The sequence below is a fragment of the Hyperolius riggenbachi genome, chromosome 6, assembly GCF_040937935.1.
Source record: "Hyperolius riggenbachi isolate aHypRig1 chromosome 6, aHypRig1.pri, whole genome shotgun sequence".
Classification (NCBI taxonomy): Eukaryota; Metazoa; Chordata; class Amphibia; order Anura; family Hyperoliidae; genus Hyperolius; species Hyperolius riggenbachi.
The window spans coordinates 383,732,974-383,757,507 of record NC_090651.1 but is presented as its reverse complement, the minus strand read 5'-3'; the positions used below and the strand labels follow the sequence as shown (position 1 = coordinate 383,757,507).

Here is a 24,534-nt window from a genome sequence, read left to right as displayed (position 1 = left end):
AATGCTTCCAAGTTGGGCTAAAATTAGAGTAATGCGCTATTTCTGAGGAAATCCAATCGGAAATGCTGAGATTTCAATTCCAGTATTTTGGAAGGTGCACATTGCACATAAACCATTTCTGGTTTAACCATTTCAGTCGCCCAGATGTGATCCTCGCGTCCAGGCGGCTGCTCTGCTGCAGTGCTCGATCGCGGGCGCGCCCCCGTGCTGTCCCCCGGTAGCCCTGGGATCAGTGAATGGGAACATGGTTCCCGATCACCAATCTGTGTCCCCAGCAGAAAAACCGAAGCGCTCTTACTAGAGGCTTCAGTCTTTCTGCCAATAAAATTTTCCTCCCGGTGATCAGGAAGCACAAGGAGAAAAAAATAAACTCAAGGTGGCCATCTTGTGGCCAAATAGTAAAACTACATCTACATATTTTTTACATTACAATTTACACGTATAATAACATTTAAAATTAACTGTTTATTTCCCACACCAAGATATTACCCAAATAAAATTTTTAATGGAAAAAAAATTACAATAAAAAAAAAACAAAAAACATAAATAGTTACCTAATGGTCTGAACTTTTAAAATATGCATTTGAAGGGGTGATGGATGCAAAACGGAAAAAATGCACCTTTATTTCCAAATAAAATATTGGCGCCATACATTGTGATAGGGACAAAATTTAAATGGTGTCATAACCGAGACAAACGGACAAATAAAATACATAGGTTTTAATTATGGTAGCGTGGATTATTTTAGAGCTATAATGGCCAAAAACTGAGAAATAATGAATTTTTTACATTTTTTTCTTATTAATCCTGTTAAAATGCATTTATAAAAAAATAATTCTTAGCAAAATGTACCACCCAAAGAAGGCCTAATTAGTGGCGAAAAAACAAGATATAGATCAATAAATTGTGTTAAGAAGTGATAAAGTTATTAGCGAATGAATGGGAGGTGAAAATTGATCTGATGCATAAGGTGAAAAATCCCTGCGGGCTGAAATGGTTAAAAACCTGGCATGTCATAACCGGATCCGGACCGAAGCAGTTGAAATCTACGTCCTGCAGGCGGCAGCGCGGATCTGACAGGACGTACACTTCAAACATCATCACCAGGCGGTTCAGCCGATCGTACCGCTGTTTCCTCGCCGCAGATCACTCGCCCTATTGTCTCTGTGATGGCAGTTCTGTGAGCCGGGCAGGAGCCATTTTCATTGGCTTCTGGCTCTTTCATCACTGTAAGCCAATCCCATTGGCTTACATTGATTGACAGGGTCAGGAGGCAATGAAAGCCAGTGCACAGCGCTCTGCCGGCAGAGAGAGGGACCTGCGGCAATGGGCGAGCGGCGGATTATTGCGGCGATTTGACGGTATTTGCCGGTAAGCGCCGTTTTATAGTACCAGCAGTCTCGGGTCCTTAAGGGGGCAGAGACTGCTGGTACGGAAGTAGTTAAACGTAAACAATTCTCCTCTGTACTTTCTTCTACAAGTGTAAAGCACCTGTAAGGCCTGAAGCTCTACAGATCGCCAATCGCTGTAGCAAATGCTCCTGTTTTTTGCTAGTGTTTGCCACAGCGATTTTCAGCATGATATTTTGGAGGTTGGAAGTGCTGCACAATCTGCTGCCGGTGATTGTACAGGGCTTCCGATTTTCTGAGAGGTTTTTTGTGTGCTGTGTAAATAACGTTCAAACTGCCTGCCGGGTCACCCGAAGTCAGTTTCCTTCCACTTTGCTGTCAGTTTTGTTTGTTGTTAATGGCGTGACGGATTGACATTACTTACTGTAAATTCATTGATTCTCTCCTTTCTTTTTCATTGTAGATGTTTTATTTCTGCTTGTTTTTTTTGACATACGAGAACTAGGCTACCGGTTTTTTCAGACTTTAAGACGCTCCTGACCATAGGATGCACCTAGGTTTACAGGACAAAAACCAGAGGAAAAGATATATATATATATATACTAAACCTGCTCTGCATGGGCACAGTACAGGGAGCAGGGCTGCTCAAATCCGGATCCGGGAGACATCCGGATAATTCTATCCGGATATCTCCCAGTTACCTGGGCGGGGGGGGGGGGGGGGTCAATCTTACCTGTCTGACGTCTTCTTCGGTCCGTCCCTGTCACCTCCCACAATGCGGTCCAAGCGGCGGTCACGTGATTACAAACACTTCCTCCTTCCGGGTTGAAGGAGAAAGTGTTTGTAATCACGTGACGCGCGTGGAGCGCATCGTAGGAGGCGCCGAGGGACGGACGAAGAAGACGTCAGACAGGTAAGATTGCCCCCCCCCCCCCCCGCCCACCCCGCACAGGTAACTGGGAGATATCCGGATAGCAACTATCCGGGTATCTCCCGGATCTGAATTTGAGCAGCCCTAACAGGGAGCCCGCAGCATTAGGGCGGGCTGGAGGTTGGTATTGGCAGCATTAACAAGTCAGGAACTCCCGGCATTTGGACTATAAGACGCAGTGACTTTTTCCCATCACTTTTGGAGGAGAACAAGTGAGTCTTCTAGTCCAAAAATACAGTAAATATGGAAGCAGGAAATTTGGGCGCATGAGGCAGGTGGACAAAAAGGGCGCCGCCATTCACTCCCATAATAAATATCGTTTAATCGGCGCCCAACAGGAAAAAAGGGCGCTGGAGAAAAATAACGTTTTAAAAGCGGCGCCCGGAGACTTTTAATGTTTTATAACTGTTTCTCATGATTACACGTTATTTAATAATTTATAATTTTTTAAACATTACTTTTAAACGAAAAACCGTACTTACATTTTTTTTTTCACATTTTTAAACGAAAAACCGCACCATATTTTTTTTAAACGTTATTAATGCTTATCACAGGGGGGTGTTAGGTTTAGGCACCAACAGGGGGGTCTTAGGTTTAGGCACCACCAGGGGGGTCTTAGGGTTAGGCACCACCAGGGGGGTCTTAGGTTTAGGCACCACCAGGGGGGTCTTAGGTTTAGGCACCACCAGGGGGGTCTTAGGTTTAGGCACCACCAGGGGGGTCTTAGGTTTAGGCACCTGCAGGGGGGTCTTAGGGTTAGGCACCACCAGGGGGGTCTTAGGGTTAGGCACCACCAGGGGGTCTTAGGTTTAGGCACCAACAGGGGGGTCTAGGGGTTAGGGATAGGTACAGGGAGGGTTCTGTGTGAGAGTAGGTTTAGGTATAGCTTTAGTAAAATTCTTATTAATGTTTTATAAAACGTTATTATAAATTTCAATTTTTAAACAGGGAAGATTAACGTTTTTAAAATTGCCGATTTTATACACATTATTTAAAGAGAACCAGAGATGAAGCAACCTCATGTATTTTACCTTATAAATCAGTGGGAACATGACAGTAAACACCTAATCTGCTCTTTGTTACATTGTTCTCTGTTTAATTTGCCTGTTATCACCTCTAAGATAAGAATCCCGACTAAGCAGTCGGTCTGGCTTTGCTACAGAATAATTATAGCTGAGACTGTGTTCTTTGCTGTCTTCAAGTCCAAGCCTGCCCCCTGCTGGCTTTGCTCAGGAATCATTATAGCTGAGTCATTATAGCAAAGCCAGACTCAATGCTCAGTCCGGGATTCTTATCTCAGCTAGATAACAGACACTTTTAGCAGTGAGGATGGAACAGAGAGCATGGTAAATGTTTTCTCTAATGTTCCCACTGATTTCTATGGTAAAATACACAAGGGTGCTTCGTCTCTGGTTCACTTTAATGATTTATAACTTTATAAAACATTATTTTTAAACGCAATATAACACAAATTTTTTTTAAACGTTATTCATAATTATCTTTTAAAACCCTGCGCCCTTTTTTCCCAGCGCCCTTTTTTAACGTACGCAGTAAATATATATGTATATTTTAAATGATGTTTTAAAGTGTACCTTAAATAATATAAATTGTGAGTTAACAAGTAAGGCCAGATCATTTAACAGAAAAGCTTTGTGAATGTCAGTCAGGCTTTGTTCACATCTACAATCAAAATTGCTCACGCCAGCCGTTTTCGATTTTGTGCACGATTTTTTTTTAGCGCCTCCCGGCGCTTACCTGCTCACTGTGCTTTTTTGTAAAGCGCTTTTCTAAGCGCTTTTGCAGATCGATTTGTCAGGAAGTGAACTCTTTCACCCGGAAATGAATAAATACAATGTATTTATTCATGAAAGCGCAAATGCAATGGCCGCATAAATTGATTTTGTGAGTGTTTTGCGTTTTCCTATATCTTCCATTATAGCAAAATCACCCCAAAAATGGTGCAGGCAGCGCTTTGGTCAGCGGAAAGCAGATGAAACGCGCAGATATGAACAGTCCCATAAGGAATCATTGCACAAGCGCTTTTGGTGCAGAAAAAATAGCGCAAACACCCTAGGAGGTTGATTCACAAAAACGTAATAACTGCTATCGCAGCCGTTATCACGCATTCTGCTGCACGTGTCGCTTTGCCCGCCTGAAGCATTACTCCGCGTGATAAACGAACGTTTGTGCACGATCACGCACAAACGTTCGTTTATCACGCAGAGTAATGCTTTGCGCGCGTGGCAGATCGTGTGATAACTGCTATGATATCAGTTATCACGCTTTTGTGAATTAACCCCTAGGTGTGGACAAGCCCTGAAGGTGCACTTTAATTAATGTGTCATCAACATCACTAGGGCTGATCACTGAGATGCAAATTCTTCTGAGTTGATGCAGGATTATGCAAATTCTGTATACAAATTAGTCCAGCTTGAAAACTGACCAATCGAAACTTGCTGAGGTAGAAGAAGTATTTGTACAATTTTCTTTGTGAGGAGAGCTCACACACAGGCTGTGTGCGCGGAGTGTTCCTGGGTGTGGGTATGCCTTGTGAGGAGAGCTCACACACAGGCTGTGTGCACAGAGTGTTCCTGGGTGTGGGTATGCTTTGTGAAGAGAGCCCACACAGGCTGTGTGCACAGAGTGTTCCTGGGTGTGGGTATGCTTTGTGAAGAGAACTCACACACAGGCTGTGTGCACAGAGTGTTCCTGGGTGTGGGTATGCTTTGTGAGGAGAACTCACACACAGGCTGTGTGCACAGAGTGTTCCTGGGTGTGGGTATGCTTTGTGAAGAGAGGTCACACACAGGCTGTGTGCACAGAGTGTTCCTGGGTGTGGGTATGCCTTGTGAGGAGAGCTCACACACAGGCTGTGTGCACAGAGTGTTTCTGGGTGTGGGTATGCTTTGTGAAGAGAGCTCACACACAGGCTGTGTGCACAGAGTGTTTCTGGGTGTGGGTATGCTTTGTGAAGAGAGCTCACACACAGGCTGCGTGCACAGAGTGTTCCTGGGTGTGGGTATGCTTTGTGAGGAGAACTCACACACAGGCTGTGTGCGCGGAGTGTTCCTGGGTGTGGGTATGCTTTGTGACGAGAGCTCACACACAGGCTGTATGCACAGAGTGTTCCTGGGTGTGGGTATGCTTTGTGACGAGAGCTCACACACAGGCTGTGTGCACAGAGTGTTTCTGGGTGTGGGTATGCTTTGTGAAGAGAGCTCACACACAGGCTGTGTGCACAGAGTGTTTCTGGGTGTGGGTATGCTTTGTGAGGAGAACTCACACACAGGCTGTGTGCACGGAGTGTTCCTGGGTGTGGGTATGCTTTGTGAGGAGAACTCGCACACAGGCTGTGTGCACAAAGTGTTCCTTGGTGTGTGGGTATGCTTTGTGAAGAGAGCTCACACACAGGCTGTGTGCACAGAGTGTTCCTGGGTGTGGGTATGCTTTGTGAAGAGAGCTCACACACAGGCTGTGTGCACAGAGTGTTCCTGGGTGTGGGTATGCTTTGTGAAGAGAGGTCACACACAGGCTGTGTGCACAGAGTGTTTCTGGGTGTGGATATGCTTTGTGAGGAGAACTCGCACACAGGCTGTGTGCAGAGAGTGTTCCTGGGTGTGGGTATGCTTTGTGAGGAGAACTCACACACAGGCTGTATGCACAGAGTGTTCCTGGGTGTGGGTATGCTTTGTGACGAGAGCTCACACACAGGCTGTGTGCACAGAGTGTTTCTGGGTGTGGATATGCTTTGTGAAGAGAGCTCACACACAGGCTGTGTGCACAGAGTGTTCCTTGGTGTGTGGGTATGCTTTGTGAAGAGAACTCACACACAGGCTGTGTGCACAGAGTGTTCCTGGGTGTGGGTATGCTTTGTGAGGAGAGCTCACACACAGGCTGTGTGCACAGAGTGTTCCTGGGTGTGGGTATGATTTGTGAAGAGAACTCACACACAGGCTGTGTGCACAGAGTGTTCCTGGGTGTGGATATGCTTTGTAAAGAGAGCTCACACACAGGCTGTGTGCACAGAGTGTTCCTGGGTGTGGGTATGCTTTGTGAGGATAGCTCACACACAGGCTGTGTGCACAGAGTGTTCCTGGGTGTGGGTATGCTTTGTGAGGAGAACTCACACACAGGCTGTGTGCACAGAGTGTTCCTGGGTGTGGGTATGCTTTGTGAAGAGAGCTCACACACAGGCTGTGTGCACAGAGTGTTCCTGGGTGTGGATATGCTTTGTAAAGAGAGCTCACACACAGGCTGTGTGCACAGAGTGTTCCTGGGTGTGGATATGCTTTGTGAAGAGAGCTCACACACAGGCTGTGTGCACAGAGTGTTCCTGGGTGTGGGTAAGCTTTGTGAGGATAGCTCACACACAGGCTGTGTGCACAGAGTGTTCCTGGGTGTGGGTATGCTTTGTGAGGAGAACTCACACACAGGCTGTGTGCACAGAGTGTTCCTGGGTGTGGGTATGCTTTGTGAGGAGAACTCACACACAGGCTGTGTGCACAGAGTGTTCCTGGGTGTGGGTATGCTTTGTGAAGATAACTCACACACAGGCTGTGTGCACAGAGTGTTCCTGGGTGTGGGTATGCTTTGTGAGGAGAACTCACACACAGGCTGTGTGCACAGAGTGTTCCTGGGTGTGGGTATGCTTTGTGAGGAGAACTCACACACAGGCTGTGTGCACAGAGTGTTCCTGGGTTTGGGTATGCTTTGTGAGGAGAACTCACACAGGCTGTGTGCACAGAATGTTCCTGGGTGTGGGTATGCTTTAATGGTGTGAATTGTGATTCATATAATGAATTCTTGTTCTTGTTTTACCAGAATGTGGATGTCCCCTACAGAAGTGGAGAAGAGGCCGGAGGAGATGGCTGTACCACAGTGCCAGTGGATGAGAATTCTGTCATCATCGCAACGGTGACCGAACAGCAGAATCAGAGTGAGAAGACTACAATGTGTACAGTACAGGGGCGGGTACAGTATAGGAGAGTAGACAGTATAGGGGAGGGTGCAGTATAGGGGTGGGCAGGTACAGTATAGGGGAGTGGACAGTATAGGGGAGGGTGCAGTATAGGGAAGGGTGCAGTATAGGGGAGGGTACAGTATGGGGTTGGGTACAGTATAGGGTTGGGTACAGTATAGGGGAGGGAACAGTATAGGGGAGGGAACAGTATAGGGGAGGGGACAGTATAGGTGTGGGTACAGTATAGGGGAGTAGACAGTATAGGGATGGGAGAGTATAGGGTAGGGGAGGTTATAGTATAGGGGAGTGGACAGTACAGGGGTGGGTACAGTATAGGGGTGATACTGTATAGGGGAGGGGACAGTATAGGGGAGGGTGTGGTATAGGAGTGGTACTGTATAGGGGAGGGGATAGTATAGGGGAGGGGACAGTACAGGAGAAGGTATTGTATAGGGGAGGGGACAGTATAGGTGTGGGTGGGGGTGTGGGGAGGGACACAAACAGATGTAAAAGCTCAATAGAAAGTATGGTGTAACCTTCCCAATGGATAGTTACTGTAGTTTTGGAACATTAATATTGTAAGGCCCATGTTGACACAGATCTATTACAGGGGTGTAACTATAGGGGAGCAGCTCGTGTGACGGCGGTGGGGCCCAGAGCTGTGGGTGGGCCCCAAGCAGATTTCCGTGGGTCCCCAGCGCTGGATCCCCTCTGGTGAGGAGGACAGGGAAAGCCACTTTACAAACCAGAGGCTTCTCCCTCTTGAGGTAAGTACCCCCTAGGACACTTTTCACTACAGGTACTCTTTAATGTCTAGGTCCCAGTCATGCCCCATTATAAGTATATGGGAGTAACTCCTGGTATAGTAAACCCAGATATAAAAGAACTCTTGTTATAGCGGACCTGTTATTTTGGCCCCTCTGTATTCTGTATCCGGCTATAGTGGAAAGTGGCCGGGCCGCGGGCACATGAGTGATACGTCAGTCAGAGACCCGTGAGCTGTTGTCTGGCCTGGCGTGGATTACCCCAAAAGCACCAACCGGTGAGACCTTCCTGTGTAAGCTGCTGCCTGATCACTGAGGGCATTGCCTGTCATCGGTGACTTGCTTGTGCATGGCTGCAATGCTAATGCATCATTCAGGCTGCACAGAAATGTGTACAGAGGAACACACTATCAGTACTGTACCTGTACTAACTGGTGAGACCTATACTTCCTGTGTAAGCTGCTGCCTGATTACTGAGGGCATTGCCTGTCATCTGTGACTTGCTTGTGCATGGCTGCAATGCTAATGCATCATTCAGGCTGCACAGAAATGTGTACAGAGGAGCACACTGTCAGTACTGCACCTGCATTACCTGGTGAGACCTATACTTCCTGTGTAAGCTGCTGCCTGATCACTGAGGGCATTGCCTGTCACCTGTGACTTGCTTGTGCATGGCTGCAATGTTACAGTATTATCCAGGCTGCACCTTATCTACGAGCCGCAGCAGGCAGCTAGGATGATTTCCAATAGATTCTATGCTCTCTGTTCGGTCTGCTGGTCGTCAGGAAATCAAACATCGCTACCACCGCGCACCCAATCGAGATTTTTCCAGCTTGCCAGATCAATAGTTTTGACAGACAGAAATTGATTGAAATGATCGATTGTGTGGCAATGTTGTGGCATTGATCTCTGCCAGATTTGATCATAAAAGGGCACCCGAGATAAAGAAAAAGTAAAAAATGATACATACCTGGGGCTTCCTCCAGCCCCCTTCAGGCTTATCGGTTCCTCACCATCTTCCTCCGCTACGGGTCCAGGTAATTTGGCCAGTTGGCGCAGTCTGGCCCTGCGAACTCTCCCGTCAAGCTCCTGCGTAGTAGTACTGTGCAGGCGTCGAACACTCCTGGTGTTGGGAGCGCATCGGGGCACGCCCATGCGGCTGGGCTGCACATGTGCATTACGCCCCCAACTGCCTGACGTACCGGGAACCGTAGCGGAAGATCCAGGGGCTGGAGGAGGATATTGGGTGGATAATATCAATGTTGATAATTGAGTAATGTGTGGCCACCTAAAAGAGAAACTCCGACCAAGAATTTAACTGTATCCCAATCAGTAGCTGATACCCACTTTAACATGAGAAATCTATTCCTTTTCACAAACGGATCATCAGGGGGCGCTGTATGGCTGATATTGTGGTGAAACCCCTCCGACAATGTGATGTCAGACCATGGTCCTGACAGTTCCCTGTCAGTGAACCCTGTTGCATTGTGGGAAATAGCTGTTTCCAACTGCCAAAACAGCAAGCAGCAGCTACATCACTTGCCAGCAGTAAAAATGTCACCATGTGATAAATGTCAGAATGTAAATCAGGGAGAGGAAAGATGTTACACTGGGCAAACACTGACTAAATCATTTATACATAATAATTGTACAAATGAAGCACTTTTTTTTATTACCTTATTTTCACTGGAGTTCCTCTTTAAGTAGCATTCTCTAGGAGTAAGTCTGCAGCACTTCCCTCTCTCTTCATCTTATATCACACACCCGATTATACGGCATTACCTGTTTCTTCTCTTTTCAGATGCGTCCGGATGTGAGACGCCCTGCAGCTCGGAGGAAAAGCCGTCATTGTGCTCCTTACATCAGGTGTCCAGAGCTCTGGTGGCCTTCTCCATCATCCTGTCCATCGTGGCTGCATCTCTCTCTATACTGCTTCTCTGTAAGTGGGAGGAGCTTGTTTTACCTGCATACTTCTCTGTAAGTGGGAGGAGCTTGTTATACCTCCATAGTTCTCTGTAATGGGGGGAGTTTGTTTTACCTCCATACTTCTCTGTAAGTGGGAGGAGCTTGTTATACCTCCATACTTCTCCTCTGTAAGTGGGAGGAGATTGTTTTACCTCCATACTTCTCTGTAATGGGAGGAGCTTGCTTTACCTCCATAATTCTCTTCTGGAAGTGGGAGGAGTTGGTTTTACCTCCATACTTCTCTGTAAGTGGGAGGAGCTTGTTATACCTCCATACTTCTCCTCTGTAAGTGGGAGGAGTTGGTTTTACCTCCATATTTCTCTGTAAGTGGGAGGAGTTTGTTTTACCTCTATACTTTTCCTCTGTAAGTGGGAGGAGTTTGTTTTACCTCTATACCTCTTTGTAGGTGGGAGGAGTTTGTTTTACCACCATACTTCTCCTCTGTAAGTGGGAGGAGTGTGTTTTACCTCTATACCTCTTTGTAAATGGGAGGAGTTTGTTTTACCACCATACTTCTCCTCTGTAAGTGGGAGGAGTTTGTTTTACCTCCATAATTCCCCTCTGTAAGTGGGAGGAGTTTGTTTTACCTCCATACTTCTCTGTAAGTGGGAGGAGTTTTACCTCCATACTTCTCTGTAAGTGGGAGGAGTTTGTTTTATCTCATATTTCTCCTCTGTAAGTGGGAGGAGTTTGTTTTACCTCTATACTTCTGCTCTGAGTGTGAGAGGGGTTTATTTTACCTCTATACTTCTGCTCTGTAAGTGGGAGGAGTTTGTTTTACCTCTATACCTCTTTGTAAGAGGGAGGAGTTTGTTTTACCTCCATAATTCTCCTCTGTAAGTGGGAGGAGTTTGTTTTACCTCCATAATTCTCCTCTGTAAGTGGGAGGAGTTTGTTTTACCTCCATACTTCTCTGTAAGTGGGAGGAGTTTGTTTACCTGAATGCTGCCTGAACTCTTTAATCACATTAGATAAATCTTGCGTCTTGCGTGGAATTGCAGGCTATGAACAAGAGGCCACCTTTTGCTGGTCTTGGAATTAACGCTTGCGTGTTCAGGAAATGACGGTTGCGCTGATTGGTTGCTGTACCGCAGGGCTAGAGAACACATGTAGCGAGCCTGAAAACCTGGCCTGGATTAACGACTAACTGTCTCCTATAAGGTGGCAAAAGTTTGCAATCTCTACCCGGTTTATATCAGATCATAGCAAAGATTGCTACAACTGGGTAGGGTGGGGGAATTGTTTTTACGCCGCGCAGGAGTTTCAGCAGGAGAGGGGTCGTCTGGCTTTTCGGCCTCACCCTGCTCCCAAATTTGCTCACAGCGTTTTTACATGACATGCATTTAAGGTGTGACAAATTGTGAGTTAAGGAGTATGGTGAGATAATTCACCAGAAATTAGTCCTAATTTGTCGTACATTTCGGCCAGGTGTGCTGAGTCACTCGAGTTCTCCAGTATCACAAGACTTGCAGAACTTTGGCTAATGACCCCCTTATGCCCGTTGGTAACGCTGCCTGCATTGCTGAGCAGCTGTTCTCACTGCAGTCTTTACTTCAGCAGCCCTCTATTCAGATGAATAGAGCAGCCAGCAGCATGCCAGAGAGACACTGGTGCAGAGATCAGAGCAGGAGCACACGCGACACCCAGTGGCTCGCTCTGAAATTACACACTAGACTTTGTGCAGCCTGAGGCAAACTTGTGAGCAGAGGCGTCGCTAGCCCCACAAATCAGTGGCACGTGCCCCGATCTATTCTGGGGTGCCCCGGATGTCTCCCTGGCAGAGTCAGCTGTGGTGCCTCAATGGTGGGCATGCTGGGAGCTGTAGTGCATCAATCAGGGTATGCTGAGTGCTGTGGTGCCTTTATGGGGGCATGCAGGGAGCTGTGGTTCTTCTATGGGGGCATGCTGGGAGTTGTGGTGCCTCAATGGGAGGCCCCTGGAAGCATAGAAGGTCAGGGAATGCTATGGGGGAACTGCCAGATAACCTGGCAGCAGGCAGCCCGCCCAGCAGAAAGCCAGACCAGCCACCACAGAAACCAGGTAACTCCGCCTAGTTATGTTTAAGTGGCACGGCCTATTTATGTCTAATGCTGCATTTTTTTTTTGTATTAATGGAGAGAGGGGCTTCATCCAACATTTTGCTGGGCAGGCCCACTTAGACTGCTGTTAAGTTCATGTAAATTTGGCTCCACCCATGACCACACCCACATTCTGGTGTGTGGCCACACCCATTTTATGGCTAGATTGCCCCAGATCTCTTAGGATCCTAGCAACGCCTCTGCTTCTGAGGATGCCCCCCTCTGATTTGGAAATATCACACAGCACCCAACAATTTACGCCGCTTCATTTGATGTTCTCACGTGACATGCTGCAGCTCAATACACTAGCACACTGGCTGGCTGTGAGTCTGTGACAAATAAACTGTTCACCCTCAGCCACTCCATTCCTCCTCAGTCAGGACAGCAGTGCCACCTCCTCCCTTCTGCTGTGCAAGTCAAATGAAACACTGCTGCTCTCCCGCCTCCCCCCTCCTCATTCACTGTCAGACTCCTCACACAGCTCAACAAGCTGCTTTTCCCAATGATGCTCTTCTGCCTCCCCCCTCCTCACTCACTGTCACACTCCTCACACAGCACAACAAGCTGTTTTTCCCCAGTGCTGCTCTTCTGCCTCCCCCCTCCTCACTCACTGTCACACTCCTCACACAGCACAACAAGCTGCTTTTCCCCAATGATGCTCTCCTGCCTCCCCCTCCTTACTCACTGTCAGACTCCTCACACAGCACAACAAGCTTCTTTTCCCCAATGCTGCTCTCCTGCCTCCCCCCTCCTCACTCACTGTCAGACTCCTCACACAGCACAACAAGCTGCTTTTCCCCAATGATGCTCTCCAGCCTCCCCCCTCCTCACTCACTGTCAGACTCCTCACACAGCACAACAAGCTGCTTTTCCCCAATTATGCTTTCCTGCCTCCCCCCTCCTTACTCACTGTCAGACTCCTCACACAGCACAACAAGCTGCTTTTCCCCAATTATGCTTTCCTGCCTCCCCCCTCCTTACTCACTGTCAGACTCCTCACACAGCACAACAAGCTGCTTTTCCCTCATTTGTCCCTCTTTCAGGACTTTGTCCCTCTTTCTATGTAAGTATATATATTTCTCTACTAAAAGATATGTTTGATTGACTCTAAACTTTATTCCCATCCTTTACATTAATATATTACTAATTTTAAAATGTTAATATAAAGGAAAATTAACCGGGGTAGAAAGATCCAGTGTGGTTTGAATTATAAAACAACATATTTTTCTTATAAAATCTTTATGGTATGCGTGACTAGGGTTCTGACAGGGGCATGGCCAGGGGCGTGGCTTAAGTGCCCCTCTTTCTCATGTCAAAAAGTTGGGAGGTATACTTAAAACGTTATCAATAACATGCAACCCCCCCGCCCCCTTTACTTTAACCCGTTCCTCAAACCCTAACCCTCCATATTGACCCCTAACTCTAACTGATGCTCCTATTTCTCCTCTTTGTGTTGCCTTCCGCACCCAGCAGGGCAGGACCATCTAACAAGGCAACCTAGGCAGGTGCCTGGGGCCTAATGGATGTTTAGGAGTCCTGCTCTGACCCCTCTACACCTCGGGTTACCAAAAGAAACTACAAGAGGACGGCAAAGCTACTATCTTACCTAGGGCCCGATTTCATCTTCAAGCGGAGCTGAACTCAGAACTTCCTCTCCGCTCGAAGAGATAAGCAGCAGCATAATAACCTTTAAAGGAAAAAAAACCATTTATTACAGCTGATACAAATCCTGAAATAAATCGACAGTGTTTCTACTTCCTGCTTTCATGGAAGCAGACATATTGTTAACATCCTGTGTTTACAAATGAGGCAGCCAGCTGACACAGCTGAGAGATCAAATTACACTTGTGATTAGTCACACATGATGGGGGGATTACACAGGCTAAACTCTCTAAATACACACAGGGTGCATTTTTCTGTGTTTTCCTTCTGTCCTGTGCAAGAGTTCAGGTCCACTTTAATCTATCTTTGGCTTTCAGCACTTGTAAATGTCCACATTCGGCGCACCGGTACACGGAATGCCACCACTGCATGAGTAGCACAGCCCTGCACCCGAGAACCAGGCCAGCGACCAGGTCACCTCCGCCTAAGTGGGGTCCCTCCGTGGCCTGTTCCCGTGGCATCTGCTACGGTCGCTATAAGTAATGTACCGTCCACGTGGCCAGCTGCGGTGTCCATGCGCAGTGTGCTGGGAAGACAGAATGAGAAATCTCTGCTCGCTTCAAGAGTAATTGCTTCTTAATTACACCCCTGGGGCTTATCTGTTGAATCACGGTCATATTACAAAACCCCCCAACGCCAGCGCCGCGTAGCTAATGAGTAATACCACTTTATTCACATGTGTAAAGCCCCATCTACACAATACGATTCTTTGTACGATTTAATTACGATTCTATTTACGATCTGATTAAATCCGACATGTCCGATCATGATTCGATTCGATTCAATTCGATTTGCCTTTGCAAAACAATACATACTTTTGTATGTATGCGAATTCAACCATGTCAGTGCCTGTGTGCTTTTACATTGATTTTAGGCGAAAACGTACGCAAATTTGCGGTAAAATTCGCATAGCGAAAACGCATGCAAATTTCCTATTAATTACATTGTATGCAAATCGTTGTGCGAATTCTGATGGCTCTGCTGTGCAGATTTTTCCTGCACAGAGAAACGCTCTTTTTTCCTGACAAGTGGAAACAGGCTAATTGTTGTGTGAATCTGCGTGCAGAAAACGCATGCAGATTCGCGATAGTGGAAACAGGCCCTCATTTTAACATTAGTTTTACTTGTACTGCAGCTTAGCATCACGTTTTCTAGGCTTTCACAGGACATTTCTTTAGCTTGTGCTGAGGCTGAGGTCTGTGTACCCCAGCAGGTAAATACAGAAATGTTCCCCTAAATCTGTACCCCACCAGACGTTGTCACAGACCAGCGAGAGGGAGGTTTAATAACGACAACACAAATCATACTAACCACACCGGCTCTGTGTACACAACACAACCACTTCCCTCTGTGCTAGTGATGGGAAACAATGAATGCAGCCATTGAGGTTACGCGTATACCTACAGGTAGTACAAACACTTCCAGTAACTAAACAGCACAGATATGTATTATTATTATTATTATTTATTTATAAAGCGCCAACATATTCCGTGGCGCTGTACAATGTGTGCAGACTGAAACAGCAGACCTACAGTTGTGTTCAAAATTATTCAGCCCCCACTGAAATTGAGTGTTTTGGCCAGTTTGACATTGATTTTGATCATTTCAGTCATCTTGTTTACAATTAAATCAAAGAGGCGCTTGTAAGTCAGACAAATATAACATTTATAATGAAATAACCACAAATGTCTTTTCTGTGCTGACATCATAATCCGTTTTATTCAACCCCCAAGTGACATTCATTCTTAGTACTTAGTACAACATCCTTTTCCAGTTATAACAGCTTTTAAACGTAAAGCATAGCTTGACACAAGTGTCTTGCAGTGATCTACGGGTATCTTAGCCCATTCTTCGTGGGCAAAAGCCTCCAGTTCAGTCACATTCTTAGGCTTGCGTGCTGCTTTCTTTAGGTCCCACCAGAGGTTCTCAATCAGATTTAAGTCTGGTGACTGCGATGGCCACTCCAAATTCTTCCAGACTTTAATCTGCAACCATGCTCTAGTGGACTTGGAGGTGTGCTTGGGATCATTGCAGGGGCAAACGCAGGATTTTTAAGGGGGGGGGGGGGTTCCTGAAAGGTCCAGAAGCACGTATGTCCCCGAGTGCTTCCGAATACAGGTGGCTCCATACTGCCCATGCACAAAAGTGCGCTGGCGTATTACGGAGCTGCCTATCTTTGGAAGTACTCAAGGACACGAGTGTTTCTGAGGGCTTCTGGTAGCAGCAAATGTGAACGGGGTACAGCGCTGGAACAATTCCCCAAGAGAGGAACAGGAGATAGACTTAGTTTGGACAATTCAGTGGAATATGCTACATAGTGTCACATAGCGCAAGCGATACCCATATGATGCAGGGATATATGCATCTGCGGAAGATGTCGGCGCTATATAAATACTAAATAATAATTTGCCTCACCAGGATTGCACTTTTATTTAGCTTTCCTGTATGACAAGAAGACACAGCCAGCACTAGGGGAAGAGGGAAACAAGGGTGAATGAGGGAGGGCTGGTGCACACCAAGAGGGCTTCTGAGCGTTTTTCAAATCAACAGTGATTTGAAAAGCGCTTGGCTAATGTTACCCTATGTGGGTGTTCCCACAGCAGCGTTGTGATTTTTTCAAAATCGCAGGTATACTGCATGTAGCATGTTTTTGAGCAATTCATTCAAAAATCGCTCTGAAAATCACTTCACAAAATCACACTCACAAATTGCTAGCGATTGCTATTGCCATTTTGGCGTTGCACTAGCCCAGAGAGAGGAGTGGAGAAATTGAGAATAGCCTGAGATGGAGCAGAGAACTTATCTGCATTGCAGTCCCACATCACACAGGCTACTTGCCTGTAATCGGACTCCTGTCCCTGTCAGTCTCTCACACAAGTCAGAAAGAAGCCCTCCTGGAGTCTAGGGACTGTCAAAAACTTTTCAGCTTGTTAAACACCTTACCCACACATGCAGTCATTATAACAATGGGGAGAGACCAGACAGATGTTTGCTCACAGACCCCGAGTCCAGGCAAGCTCTGCATCATGCTGTGCATATTTACCAGCTTGCCTGCACTCTAATTTCATCATGTCTGACACTTCTGTGCTGTGGAGAGTCCAGGACTCCATAATCAACATTCTCTCACTGCAGGCTGCATCTTCTTGTGAGGGAAGCTGGGCTGCCTCTCTCATTCTATTAGCTGGAGGGAGGCACCAGAAGTTAGAAGGGAGGGAGAATGAGGCTGTCTATATTATGCGGGCTTCCCTGGCTGAACACACAGCTCAGTGCAGGCGGGGAGGTTCCAGACACCCGGAATAGCCCCCTCAGTTCGCCAGTGCATTGTCATGCTGAAAGGTCCAACGTTTCCCAAGTGTCAGGTTTGTGACGGACTGCATCACATTTTCATCCAATATCTCCTCGTACTGAAGAGAATTCATGGTACCTTGCACACACTGAAGCTTCCCTGTACCTGCAGAAGCAAACCAGCCCCAAAGCATGATTGACCCCCCGCCATGCTTCACAGTAGGCAAGGTGTTCTTTTCTTCATAGGCCTTGTTCTTCCTCCTCCAAACATAGCGTTGATCCATGGGCCCAAACAGTTCTAATTTTGTTTCATCAGTCCACAGAGCACTATCCCAAAACTTTTGTGGTTTGTCCACATGACTTTGGCATACTGCAGTCGACTCTTCTTATTCTTTGGGGGACAGCAAGGGGGTGCGCCTAGGAGTTCTGGCATGGAGTCCTTCATTACGCAGCGTGCGCCTTATTGTCTGAGCTGAAACTTCAGTACCCGCATCTGACAAATCTTTTTTCAGTCCCTCAGCAGTCACACGGGGACACAGCAGGGCACAGCAGTCGAAGTCAGCATCTTCTTTCTGCCACGACCAGTTAGCGTTTCAACAGTGCCCTTTGCCTTGAATTTGCGAATTATGCTTCCTATCATGTCTCTTGGTATATTTAACATCTTGCAATCTTCTTATAGCCATTGCTCTTCCTGTGAAGAGAAATCACCTCTTCTCCTGTCTTCCTGGACCATTCTCTTGACTTCACCAAGTTTGTAAACACACCAGTAAGGCCTCCTTTCCATGGACCGCTGATAGGCAGTGAAATGCCTCTCAAACTCTCTCAAATGCTCAATTCTGCCTGGTAACTGCTTGTTGCTGCCTGATAACTGATTACTTCTGCCTGGTAACTGCTTGCTGAGCACACAACTCAACAGTTTGTGGAAAGATTTCCACTAGCGAAGTGATGCGAGTGTGGCTACGCATCACTTCCGCCACCGGCCGCATCACTTCCGCATCTCCCGATGCGGAAGTGTATTGAGGAAATAGGACACGGCTGCAGGCGACTGCGGGTGTGCGAAAATCTACAGCATGCTGCAGATTATCGGATCGCACCGCTCCGCACACCATGCACGCAGTGGAAACTCTTCCATTGCTGTGCATGTGCACATCGCACCGCTCTTAGTGGAAACGAGCCCTTAGGCCTCCTTTCCACAAACTGTTGAGCTGGGCGCTCAGCAAGCAGTTACCAGGCAGCAGCAAGCAGTTACCAGGCAGCAGCAAGCAGTTACCAGGCAGCAGCAAGCAGTTACCAGGCAGCAGCAAGCAGTTACCAGGCAGCAGAGAACAGTTGTGAGAGTTTGAGCGGCATTTCACTGCCCATCAACAGTCTATGGAAAGGAGGCCTAAGGGTGGTAGTCTTTAAGGGGTTGAATAATTTTGTCAATGAAGAAATCACACAAAAAAACAAACCATTTAATACTGTATTACAAAAACAATTGATGTCATTTTAGTTGCATTTGGTTCTTTAAAAAGTCCTTGTAAGATTTAATTCTGAACACCATTACAAATGTACACTAAATTCCCTAAAACACTTTACAGCATTGGGGGTTGAATAATTTTGTTTTCAAAATATTTTGCTGTGGCATTGATCATATCATTGCAATAAATCATATTACAAAGTGGAGGAATAATACCACATTTTTGACTTTGATAGAATAACAACAACATAGTCCATTAGTGGACTAATATAACAACATAACAAAAACAAAGAAAGAAAGAATTTGTCTCTACATTGTAAGCTAAAAAGATGCTAGAATAATAATCTGAATTTTAAGCCTTGTTAGGTAGTGATATCCATATTCTTATCAGTAAAAACGAAATTAACGATTGATGGTATTATTCGGTAAGGGGATGGTTGACTAACCAAAGATCCCATTGATCAGGAAATCTCTTGATAATTACTATGTTGGCGAAGATATGTTCATATTTGCAGTTGGTTTTCACAATTTGTACTATTTCTATGAATTGTTGAATAATTTTGAACACAACAGTAAAACAAATCATAGGGTGGGGGGCTGCCCGGCATGTAAACGGCAAAGGCTCCAGCTGAAAGCCCTGCAGGAAATAGCTGTAGTTGTATATTAGTAAAGGTAGCCAAACATCAAAGATTCTAATTCAATCGACAATGTGATTGAGGAATCAACCTCAGTATGGTTGATTGAAAGTCGATCGACTATTATTATTATTATGATTTTATAGCGCCAACATTCCCCACACACTACAAACGATATCCTATGCAATTCACCTTCACTAACCGATCTGACCGATGTTGTGTCTCCATTCTCTGAATGCAAACATCGATTTTGTACTGGTTGAACTCGATGGACGTATGTCTTTTTTTTCAACCAAAATAACTATGTAACTATGATTCAAAGTCGATCAAATGATACATAAACAGTGTATGATTTCTGTGCGATTGACATCTTGCATCCTGCTTGATCGATTAAGCCGATCAATTCGACAAGATATCGGCCACATTTCATCGATTGGGCATACCGGAATACACTAGATTCGATGAAATGATCGAATCAAATGGTCAAGGGTCAAAAAAGGCTTGACCCTCTGATTGTAGGACAGCTGGCAGCTATGGTGCATCGTAGTGGGTAGAGTTGTCCTGGCACAAGCCTAGATGTATATGGCAAGCCAGGTCTTAAGACAACATTGGTGAGAAATGTGGGCATGTATGGCTGGTGAGTGGGTTGACAATGTATAACCACCAGTGCAGATCACTGGAGTGTAACTCAGCCTTCTAGAGTGTTTTCAGCTGCGATTTATGCTTTATAGGAATCGTTGGAGATTGTAAAAGCAACTCCCCAATGTAACTCTATGGCCCTGAATCCACAGGAGTGATTGCAATTTGCAGAAATCGCAACTGCTGAGGCTCCAACATTATTGGAGAAATTGCATTCCCTAAAGTCGCTCTGGAAATCAATGTCTTTAAAGCGGACCCAAACCAAACATTTTTTTTTAATTCAAAATATTTAGTTGCAGCACTCTGACACATACAAAGATAAATAAACACTCCTTCAAGCCTATGAGCATTTCAGTGCATGCTTTTCACCCTTCTCTTTTCATAACTAGAGTTATACAGGTGGCAGCCATTAGCAATTCCTCCTTTGCCGGACACCATCTACTCCACCAGTCTGCCGGATTCTGTCCCGGCAATTTGAAAGGAAGGGAGGGGTTCCTCCAATAAATGTAAAATATTTTATATTTGTCATCATGCAGCTGAAAAAGGCTGCGATTTATTATTATAATTTAGAAAATAGATTTTATTTCTGAAATCTTGTTTTTTTAATTTGGGTCCACTTTAATGGCAAAATTCCTCCACAAAACGCTGGCATTTTTGAGTGTTAAGAGCTTGTCTGTGTAATGATCGGCGGGCGATTTCAAGTCAACGCACACCACGTGCACTGAAGCAGGGTTAGGGGTTAGGGTTAGGGTTAGGTAAGGAAATCGCCACAGTCACAGAAGCAAAGTACCCAGTATAGATTGGTAGAGGAGAATTCCGAACCAGCAGATGGAGCTGTGGAGTACAGAGGAATAAGTCCTCTGCACAGCCATAGATGCCAGATTGAAATTGCACGATTAAGCAAGACTGGGCAACAAAGTAGCAACTCAGAAGAAAGCAAGAACACAGACAGACAATATGAATGTCTACCAATCTAGTCGCCACCCCGCGACGGTAGACATATCACATCAGAGCAGACCAGTGGTGCTCAGCAGAGCTCGAATATTCGAGTAGCTCGAATATTCGAGCTCTTTTTCAGCTATTCGAGCTCGGTATTCGAGCTCCGAATAGCTGCAGCTATTCGAATGGGCTATTCGCGTACACTCGAATAGCCCATTCACTATTCGAGCTATTCGAGCAAACGGCGCTATTCGAGCTCGGTACCGAGCTCGAATAGCGTCATAGCCCAGATTGATGTCCTTAGAGCCAATCAGAGGGCTCCCAGGCCCTCTGACGGCAGCCAATCACAGAGGGGGACCCTGGCCAGCCCCTACCCTATAAATAGCGGCCGCCATGTTACGTTTCTCCGTCCTTGCCTGAGACTTGCATAGAGAGAGAGTTGCTCCTTTGTGCTTTGGCTTAGCAAGAGCTTTATTGTGGTCATTTACCTAGCGTTTTTGCTCACATACACCTCCTATACACACCTATATTGTTGTTAGTTAGTTAGACATTGTATTTTAGTTAGTAGCTTTTGTGTTACATAGAGACAGGCCAGCTGCTGCAGGCTTACAGCTTTAGGCCTCAGGGCCTGCCTGTGTGGGCAGCTGTCCTCCTGTCCTCTGTTTATTTCTCTCATCTATACCAGTATTTCTGCTGTCCTTTACTACTGATTGTATTAGTATTGTAGTTATATACTGTAACTGTACTAGGACACTCACTGTCACTGTTCATAGGCTACTAGCTGCTCCTGCGTGTGTGCACTCACTGTCTGTGTACACACTACACACACTCTATTTCCAAGTTCTGATAACTGATTGATTATTGTAATTGAATATTGTAATTAGTTAGTTGTACTCACTGTTACTACTTACTGTACTAGGAGTCTCGGACACTCAGTCACTGTTCATAGGCTACTAGCTCCTGCGTGTGTGCACTCACTGTCTGTGTACACACACTACACACACTCTATTTCCTTCTGATAACTGATTGATTATTGTAATTAGTTAGTTGTACTTACTGTTACTACTTACTGTACTAGGAGTCTAGGACACTCAGTCACTGTTCATAGGCTACTAGCTCCTGCGTGTGTGCACTCACTGTCTGTGTACACACTACACACACTCTATTTCCTTCTGATAACTGATTGATTATTGTAATTAGTTAGTTGTACTTACTGTTACTACTTACTGTACTAGGAGTCTCGGACACTCAGTCACTGTTCATAGGCTACTAGCTCCTGCGTGTGTGCACTCACTGTCTGTGTACACACTACACACACTCTATTTACTTCTGATAACTGATTGATTATTGTAATTAGTTAGTTGTACTTACTGTTACTACTTACTGTACTAGGAGTCTAGGACACTCAGTCACTGTTCATAGGCTACTAGCTCCTGCGTGTGTGCACTCACTGTCTGTGTACACACACTACACACACTCTATTTCCTTCTGATAACTGATTGATTATTGTAATTAGTTAGTTGTACTTACTGTTACTACTTACTGTACTAGGAGTCTAGGACACTCAGTCACTGTTCATAGGCTACTAGCTCCTGCGTGTATGCACTCACTGTCTGTGTACACACTACACACACTCTATTTCCTTCTGATAACTGATTGATTATTGTAATTAGTTAGTTGTACTTACTGTTACTACTTACTGTACTAGGAGTCTAGGACACTCAGTCACTGTTCATAGGCTACTAGCTCCTGCGTGTGTGCACTCACTGTCTGTGTACACACTACACACACTCTATTTCCTTCTGATAACTGATTGATTATTGTAATTAGTTAGTTGTACTTACTGTTACTACTTACTGTACTAGGAGTCTAGGACACTCAGTCACTGTTCATAGGCTACTAGCTCCTGCGTGTGTGCACTCACTGTCTGTGTACACACTACACACACTCTATTTCCTTCTGATAACTGATTGATTATTGTAATTAGTTAGTTGTACTTACTGTTACTACTTACTGTACTAGGAGTCTAGGACACTCAGTCACTGTTCATAGGCTACTAGCTCCTGCGTGTGTGCACTCACTGTCTGTGTACACACTACACACACTCTATTTCCTTCTGATAACTGATTGATTATTGTAATTAGTTAGTTGTACTTACTGTTACTACTTACTGTACTAGGAGTCTAGGACACTCAGTCACTGTTCATAGGCTACTAGCTCCTGCGTGTGTGCACTCACTGTCTGTGTACACACTACACACACTCTATTTCCTTCTGATAACTGATTGATTATTGTAATTAGTTAGTTGTACTTACTGTTACTACTTACTGTACTAGGAGTCTAGGACACTCAGTCACTGTTCATAGGCTACTAGCTCCTGCGTGTGTGCACTCACTGTCTGTGTACACACTACACACACTCTATTTCCTTCTGATAACTGATTGATTATTGTAATTAGTTAGTTGTACTTACTGACTGTTACTACTTACTTACTTACTGTACTAGGGACACTCACTCAGTCACTGTTCATAGGCTAGCTCCTGCGCGTGTTTGCGCGTGCGTGCACTCACTGTCTGTAGTGTACACACACTAAATTTACTTGTGATTACTACTGATTATTGTAAGTTGTAACTGCTAGTTGTACTTCCTGACTGTTACTACTTACTTACTGTACTAGGGACACTCACTCAGTCACCTCACCCACCAACCCACTCCATTAAAGTACCCCACTTTTCACCCGCCCCTTTAAAAAACTTTTGTCTATACGCCCAAAACATCGAAGATGTCTGGAAGTGGCAGCCAGCGCGGTTTGGGCAAGGGGAAGGGCAGCAAGGGAATCAGGAGGAGAGGGAGCAGCATTGTGGCAAGCCGCGGGCGCGGGCGCGCCACCATGCACAGTTCCGCAGCAGCAGCAGCAGCGTCAGTGGCTAACATTCCTCCCATAGCCACTGGCCGTGGACGCCTTGGGCGCCGCCCAGCAGGAGCATCTGCAACTCACGCTGCAGAGACACAGCAGCAGCAGCGTGTAGCACCTGCTCCGATTTTCCTCCAGCCGGGTCGGAAACGTCCCATTGAGGAAAAGCATGCAGACACTGTGGTGCAACTCATGACGGAGGATGAGCAGCCCGCCATCAGCTCTGCATCTGAGGCCTCCACCCTCACCACCACCACCACCACCACCCCTGTTCGCAGCAGCCGCCCAGCAGGGTCTGGGGAGGAGGCCAGTTCACCGTCACTCGCCGACCTGTCATTCAGCAGTCTTTTGACCCCAGGCATCATGAGTAAATTGTCTGCTGTTGTTGGCGATCTTGAGGAGGAGATGCTGATGGGCACTTTGGGGGATGAGGGATTGGACAGCAAGACTGTGGCGACAGTCAAGCAGCCCATCCATGCATCAGGAGAGGAGTTTGGGGGGTCCTCATCCCAGCAGGACATGTTTCAGGAGGGGGAGGATGTTGATGACCCGGTGACAGACAGAGACTGGGTGCCACCACCTCCAGGGGATGTCGTCCTCAGCAGCTCTGAGGAGGAGGAGGAGGATGCTCTTGTGGGCCTTGCAAGGAGGCGCATCATTGCAAGCATTGGCAGCAGCAGTAGGCAGGTCCCACAGCCTGCTGGTGTCTCAGGCTCAGCAGCAGCAGCAGCAGCAGCATCTGCCAGTACCACCACCAGCCGCACCCAAGCCCCCCAAGCCCCCCCCCAAACCACCACAGGGAGACAGGCAGCAGCGCTTCCATGCCGTAGGGGACGCCACTTGCAACCACTGTCAGCGGAAGTTGAGCAGAGGTGCAGACCCCTTAAAGTTCTGCACCAGCTCGCTCATCAACCACCTTGCTGCGAAACATTTCCACCAGCATCAGGAGTTCCA

The 24,534-nt window shown here is 46.3% G+C and overlaps 1 protein-coding gene across 2 annotated transcripts in view; it reads left to right on the top strand.

Annotated features, from left to right (window-relative positions):
* Positions 1-24,534, top strand: part of LOC137523112 (transmembrane protease serine 3-like) — an 85,517-nt gene that overhangs the window by 14,972 nt on the left and 46,011 nt on the right. For both annotated transcript variants that reach the window (XM_068243332.1, XM_068243331.1), the window contains exons 3-4: positions 7,102-7,216; positions 9,806-9,943. In XM_068243332.1, the coding sequence (XP_068099433.1) occupies positions 7,102-7,216; positions 9,806-9,943 (253 nt within the window). The remainder of the gene's footprint in view (positions 1-7,101; positions 7,217-9,805; positions 9,944-24,534) is intronic.